The 7,586-nt window shown below is 37.3% G+C and overlaps 1 protein-coding gene across 1 annotated transcript; it reads left to right on the top strand.

The window, feature by feature from the left end:
* The first annotated feature begins 2,807 nt into the window (after positions 1-2,807).
* On the top strand, positions 2,808-3,873 carry LOC112164141. Its single transcript, XM_024300377.1, has 3 exons — positions 2,808-3,132; positions 3,248-3,366; positions 3,472-3,873. Exons 1-3 carry the CDS (start codon positions 2,808-2,810, stop codon positions 3,871-3,873), a joined length of 846 nt encoding a protein of 281 aa, XP_024156145.1.
* Positions 3,874-7,586: the final 3,713 nt, after the last annotated feature.

The following is a 7,586-nucleotide window of genomic DNA, read 5'->3' as shown; positions in this document are numbered from 1 at the left end:
TGGACAGTTGGACTTTGCTTACTGAGTGTCTGAGACTCTGAGTTACTGTATTGTTTAGAGATACTGAGAAATGATATATTGATATTTGGCCTCTATTTTGGAATTGAATTAATTCAAATCAGTGAATTGTTGAGCTATCAAATATGTTGGTATTAGGAGAAACAAGATCTGTGAAGCATCATATATATGTTGATTTGAATTTTAGAGCCCTGTTTTAGACTATTACAGTGCTTTGTTTTCAAGAATGCCAATTACACTATTAGAGTGCTTTGTTTTCAGCCCTGTTTTAGATTCTTCTGCATCATATGTTGTTTTGTTAATTTAATTGATTAATTGAATTGCAACTTGTTTTGGCCTCTGTGAATGACTGAATGGTATTCTCAATTGATTAATTGAATTGCATAGTTACTGCCTATGCTCAGATTTTTTTTTTTTTTTTTTTTTTAAATAGGGCCAATACGGCTGCCCTCAAGCCTTGACCATTAGTAAAACCTCATAATACATGGGGGGGACATGATACCTAAACCCCAAAATACAATAAGCATAGAGAGAACATCCTAGATTAAAACCGGGATTCTCCACAAAATCTATGTATTCTAACAAGCACCAATTAGCGAATAGTGCATTATTGGCAACTCTATTCGCTTTACAAACGTGGTGACATACCGGAAAGATTTTGCTCACGCGGAGCCATAAGTTACTAATACTATCAGCTTTCCCACTATGTTGCCACCGAAAAACAATTTCGGTGACACTAAGTTTCATCCTGCCACTAGGAGGTTGTGACCATTTGGGAACTCGCCACCAAGCTAGGGCAGACCAGGCACACAAAAGGTGCAGTCCGGGACAGAGCCCACGTCGCCCTACCACTACTCGGTAGGGACTTATTACCGGCATATAGCCACAATTAACTAATAAAAGCCAAAAACAATAAAACATAAAGTAAAGGGAAATTGGGCCCATAGCCCAAGCCCAAGCCCAATCCCCACCTAGCCCAATTGAAGAGAACAGTTTCCTGCAAGCATCTCGCCACCGATCAGCAAGAGAAATCGGCGCCGTCCACCCACCGGCGGCCACCCTACCGCACCAAGCAGCATTCGGCGTTCCACTGTCGGCAGCACACCCACCACACCGAACACACGCTGGCCGTCCCACCACTCCGTCGATCTCCCCACCATGCCCGCAAACATCGCCGCCCCATCCAACAACATCTTTGGTTCTCAAAAGCCTATGCTCAGTTTTTAATTATGCTTTATTATGCTAAATTTTTAATTGATTAATTGAATTGCATATATAGGTTGATTGGTTGTTGAATACTTGAATAGGTTGAATACTCTTTTTAGTTATTTAGGGCAATGGCGGGTACTACATCTTCCTCGGCATCTAATGCAATGTCGGAGATGGGTTCATCATTGAAGCGTGGTTCAGGTGATATTGGATGGGAATATGCGGAGTTGGCGGATGCTTCAAATTTGGATAGGTTGAAGTGTAAGTTGTGTGGGAAATTAGTCAGTAGTGGGATATATCGAATGAAGCAGCATATTTCCCACATCAAGGGAAATGTGGCTCCTTGTAAAAAGTCTTCGGATGAGGATAAAGCCAAATGCAAGAATGCTATTGAAGAGGTAAAGTCTAAGAAGAAACAAAAGAGTAGACATGAAGTAGAAGTGAGGCAAGAAGTCATTATTGAAGGAGATGAAGACAATGAAGCGAGTCAAGGGACAAGAAGAATGCCGCGTACTCTTGGGCCTATGGACCGTTTTGCAACCCCCATCGATCCGGATTCTTCATTGGATGGAAGTAGGAAGATGAGGCAACAAAATATCAATGATGCACTTTTCAAGCAAAGAACACATAGTGTGCATCAATACTTGGCTAGATGGGTGTATGAAGTCGGGATTCCTTTTCATGTCGTTGATAGTGATAGCTTCAAGAGGTTTGTTGAAGCGGTTGGTCAATTTGGTCCGAGTTACCGACCTCCAAGCCAATATCAATTAAGGGAGCCACTATTGAAGGAAGAGGTAGAGAGAACTAAAAGTTTATTGGAGAAGCAAGAAGAAGAGTGGGCTTTGAATGGTTGCTCTATTATGACTGATGCTTGGAGCGATCGGAAAAGAAGAAGTATCATGAATTTGTGTGTCAATTGTGCGGAAGGAAAAACTTTTCTTTCTTCTAAGGAAGCATCGGATGAGGCACACACCGGGACGTATATTTTTGAATATGTGGACAAATGCATTGAAGATGTTGGGCCATAAAATGTGGTTCAAGTGGTGATGGACAATGCTTCAAATAATATGGCGGCGGGAGATTTGATGAAGTTGAAGAGGCCAAACATATTTTTGACTTCATGTGCAACTCACACCTTGAATCTTATGCTTCAAGGAATTGGCAACCAACCTAGATTCAAAGAGGTGATTGAGAGGGCAAAGAGCTTCACCATCTATATTTATGCACATCACAAGACTTTGGCATTGATGAGGAAGTTTACAAAGAAAAGAGATATAGTGAGGCCAGGAGTCACTAGATTTCCAATAGCTTTCCTCACTTTGCAAAGCTTGATGGAGAAGAAGAATGAGTTGAGAGCTATGATTACTAGTGATGAATGGAATGAAAGCAAGCATGCAAAGAGTGTAAAGGGCAAGGCGGCAGTGAATATTGCTTTGAGTGCTTCTTTTTGGAATGGGGTAAGTCTTTTCTTGAAGGTGTTTGCCCCTTTAGTCAAGGTGCTTCGCCTTGTTGATGGGGATAGAAAGCCATCAATGGGCTTTGTGTATGGATAACTACTTAGAGCCAAGGAGGAGATTAAAATGGCATTCAAAGATCAAGAAACTCACTATCGTCCAATCCTTGACATTGTTGATGGAAAAGCCCGTGGTCGACTTGATAGTCCATTGCATTTAGCGGGTTACCTCTTGAACCCTTACTACACATATGCCAATCCAAGTCTTGAGAATGATAATGTGGTCATGGATGAGTTCTTCACTTGTGCTGAGACATTCTTTCCAGATGACATTCAAACTCAAAGTTTGGTGACAAATGTAGAATTGCACAAGTATTTGAAGAAAGTGGATGGATTTGGAAGAGGTTTGGCTAAGGCGGGATGCACACAAAATGATGACAATTATAATCCGGGTAAGAAATACCAACTTATTTTTTTATATAGCCAATTGTTATTGTTTTGTTTGTTTTGCTTTTGGAGTTTGGCTAATTCATTATTGTTGTTGTTTTGTTTATGTTTTTTTTTTAGTTTTGTGGTGGAATATTTATGGAAACCTTGTACCAAAATTGCAAAGTATGGCTAAAAGGATACTTTCATTGACCAGAAGCTCATCCGGATGTGAGAGAAATTGGAGCGCTTTTGAGGGGGTAAGTATTTATTTAGTTATACATTTTTGTAAGTTTATAAGCAAGTAGGAATGTAGTTTTCTTATTTAGAAACTCATAATATACTCATTTTTTTTCTTTATGTAGATCCATACAAAGAAAAGGAATAGACTAGATACAACGAGGTTGAACAATTTAGTTTATGTCCAATTCAATGCCAAGATCATCAACAAGAAGAGAAGAATTAAAGAGAAGAATGTGGATGTATTACGAGTATGTGAAGCTACTATGGCCCAAGGATGGATTGTGGACGGTGGTGATGAAGATGTAGATTCCGATCTTACTAGTGAAGTAGTTGGAGAGGGATCGGGATTGGGAGTGGATAGTAGCTTAGAGCCTAGGAGAAGTAGTAGAATTCAAGAAATTAGAGAACTTCATGAGGAGGATTTTGTATCGGATGAAGAGGAAGAATATGAGATGACTTTTGAGTTTGAGTCCGATGAGGAGGGAGTACTAGATGGATATGGAGAAGAAGAATTTGAGGATTAGGCTTGGAAGATTTGAAATGTTGCAGATTTATATAATTATAACATACAGCAGATTTGGAATTTGAGAATTTGAGGATACCTTTTTACCTTTTATATTTTTATTTATGTAATTATATGTTGCAGATTTGGAATGTTGCTTGGTTGGAATGTTGCTTGATAAATATTGAATTAGATATATTTAGACTTTGAATTGCAGATTTGGATTTGGTTACTGAATTGCAGATTTGCAGGTTGTTTTTGCAATTGTTTTAGGCTCTGTTTTGCAGTTTTTTTAGGCTCTGTTTTGCAGTTGTTTTGGGCTCTGCTTTGCAGTTAATTTAGGCTCTGGTTTGCAGTTTTTTTAGGCTATGTTTTGCAGTTAATTTAGGCTCTGTTTTGCAGTTGTTTTAGGCTCTGTTTTGCAGTTAATGTGTAACCTGTGTTGGACTTTTATGTTTTGAATTTTGCAATTGGTTTGGCTCTGTTTTGCTGCTTTTGTAGATTGCAAGGCTAATATCAGACCAACCAATACAAAAACTCACATTCCATACTCGAATTCTGATGATAATGTGATCTAATGTCACTAAGTACCCAAATTCCACAGAAATAACAGAGAATTCATATCCACATTAATAGCTGCAATTCCAAAACTAAACTCACTAATCCAATGCAAAGCTCACAAAAACAATACTTTAAAATCTTAATTCTCTTACTCCAAACCTAAATAAAGTTATGTAAACCCATGTTAGGTCTGTCATCATACACAAAATTCTTGATCTTTTATATAATTTTATCATTTATATGTTATAAAAATAAAAATAAAATTTAAAAAAAAAAAAAACCGCCTAGTCCCCGCCTAGGCCTCTAGGCGCTAGTCCCCGGCCTTCTTCCCGACTAGTGCCTAGCGTTTTTTAGAACCTTGTCTGCAGTCGGGTAGAGTCGCTGGTGACGAGGTTGCAGCGGTGCAGGCCAGGTTGCTGTTGCAGGTCAGGTTGTTGCCCAGAACCTGTAACCTCGATCTCCTCCAACCTCGATCGCTGCCCAGAATGGTCTGGGATGCCTCCGGCCTCCGTCAAGCAAGCCCCAAGCCGCCATCGCCGCCTGAAACGTCGCAGAAGCGTCGCGTCCGCACTATAAATATATATAAATATATATATTTATATATATATATATATATATTTATATATATATAGGGCTCTTCCACTAAGGGATCCATTTTTTGGTCTTTTCTAGAGATAGGGCATTAGACCAACTGTTCAATTACATTTTGCAATCTCAACCGTTCAGTTTTTAAGTCCTAACGTGTAGATCACCTCTGCAATTTTCAGTCAAATCGGTGATTGTTAAGGTATTTAACTAGATTAAATCAATGGACAAACTGAATCTGTCCAACCTCAACCGTTCATACATATAATTGTAAATCGCAGTTTTGAATACCTTAATAATAATCAATTTGGCTGAAAATTTGCAGAGATGATCTACACATTTGGACCTAAAAACTGAACGATTGAGATGCCAAAATATGATCGAAAAGTTGGTCTAATGCCCTATCCTTAAAAAAGACAAAAAAAAAAGATCTCTCACTAGAAAGGCCCTATATGTATGTATGTATCTATGTATGTATGTATGTATGTATATATATAGGTGTTGATAACTTGATAGCAGAAGTAACTTTTTTTTTTTTTGGTGAGAAACAGAACTCTTTTTAATTACTTCATAACCTTAATATGCCCATGTTAGGTTTTCATTCTTTTTTTCTTTTTTTGTGAAGGGAGGTTTTCATTTCTTTTTTACCTATAAAAATGTCAGGGTTTCATCCCATATATATAAAAGTCTTGAACGACCATTAGTTTGTTCACTTTGTTGACGCAATGCACTACGTATTCTTGTTGGGCATAGAAATAGTAATTCAAAGTAGTCCTTATGAAATCTATACGTGCACCAAACAAAGTCCTTGATGAGGAAACAAGGGAAAACCATAGGACGTGCTGGAAAGCATCATCTTCTATCAAACAGCGGCCACCCCAGTGCGGTTGAGTAAAACGCGCAAGCTTAATTTCACCCACACACGTTGTCACAGCCACCCATTTATGCCCCCAACATTGAGACACCAACATTTGCACAATATCCATCTACTATGCAGCTACTACTCTTTCTGTAGTAAAACGTCCAAGCTTGACTAACAAGATATATTCATAATTCATATTTATGCCTTAATCAAGTATTGACTAAACAACCATTTTCTCCTATTTCTTAACATAATAGGGTTAATACTAAAGAATCCAAAGATCTAGCCTAACTACGACTTGTAAGTACACATGGATTAGGATCACTAAGAGGCTAAGATCATGAGAATTACTATATGTTATATAATTAAGCTAACTCTTGAGAGAATAGTTAAATTTTTGAACTACTATATATCCCCTCACATAATATAAATATTAATAAATAAATTATTTTATATGAGGATAAGAAAATATATCATATTTCAAAAACTTGCAATACCTACCATAAAAAAATGAAAAACTTCCCTAAAATCTAGCTGCTGTAACTTTTTTAATTTAAAAAATAAAAATAAAATAAAATCCAATTGACATGTGAGGAGCATAGTTTAAGAGACTAGTATAGGACTTACTTAAGACTACTTTTTCCACCACCCAAAAATATTTTTAAATTAATAAAAATAATTAAAAACTGGAAAAAAAAAAGTGGCTCAGGAGTGAGTCTTAGAAGTACTTTTCAAGTGCTTCCTCATCTAATAGCGGTTTTCTAAATTTGAAAACCGATTTTATGTTAAAGAAAAAACACATTATGTGCCTTCGTTAAAGAAACAGACGAAGAGGGAATCAAGGAATTGCAATCACATCACAATCAGTATTTACTATCATTATTGTAATTGATGTTAATCGATATTTCTATTGTAATTCTATCCCTATATAAAGAGGTTATAAAATGAAATAAGTAGACCAATTCCAATTCCATTTTACTTTTACATTTTAGACTTTTTAGAAACAATCATGAACAATTCCATAGTTGAAGAAGAACATCTTGGCACACCGCATACAAGCTTTGACATAAAAACCAATAAAAAGGCGTGCTTCTTTCATTAAACGGAATTTGAAACGAAAGGAGATTTATGTGTTTCCTCACATTAAGCACTCTAATAGGTGGAATTTAGTAAGGAATGAGGCATCGGCGTTGAACAACAACTACTGAAGGCCCTCCTGGAACCTAGTAGCGTCTCTATCATTGAAAATGCATGAAACCTGAGATTTTAAAGCCCAAATTAAGTACTAATTAATACTCATCGATCTTCATCTCTTCAAGGCATGTCTTAAAACAATCAAGCCACACTATCCCTTCCCCCTCCGATTGAACCATCAAAACTCGACCAAAGGGGGAAACTTTAAAGAAAAAGAAGACCATCTAGAAGAAGGTATATGATCCTCAAAGAAATAATTAGAAAGAATATAACACAATTTAAAAAATTTCATTGTTCATGGTCATGACGACCCTCGAGAAATCGCCGATGAAGTTGTCAGTTGGTGTGGCTTGTAGTTGGTTAAGGACATCATTTGTCAGACGGTTATCCAATTGCTCTTTAGGCGGTGGAGAGGAAAAATAGGTAATATTGTACGGCTACCACTCGGTTAGTTGGATCGCTTATAGGCAATGCCTAATTCAAAGCCAAAGTTTTTAGTTTTGAAAATGAGTTACATTTTACCTACCAAAATG

Source organism: Rosa chinensis, chromosome 5 (genome assembly GCF_002994745.2).
Source record: "Rosa chinensis cultivar Old Blush chromosome 5, RchiOBHm-V2, whole genome shotgun sequence".
Lineage (NCBI taxonomy): Eukaryota > Viridiplantae > Streptophyta > Magnoliopsida > Rosales > Rosaceae > Rosa > Rosa chinensis.
The sequence above is the reverse complement of the archived record's forward strand: the minus strand, read 5'-3'. Positions and strand labels throughout refer to the sequence as shown.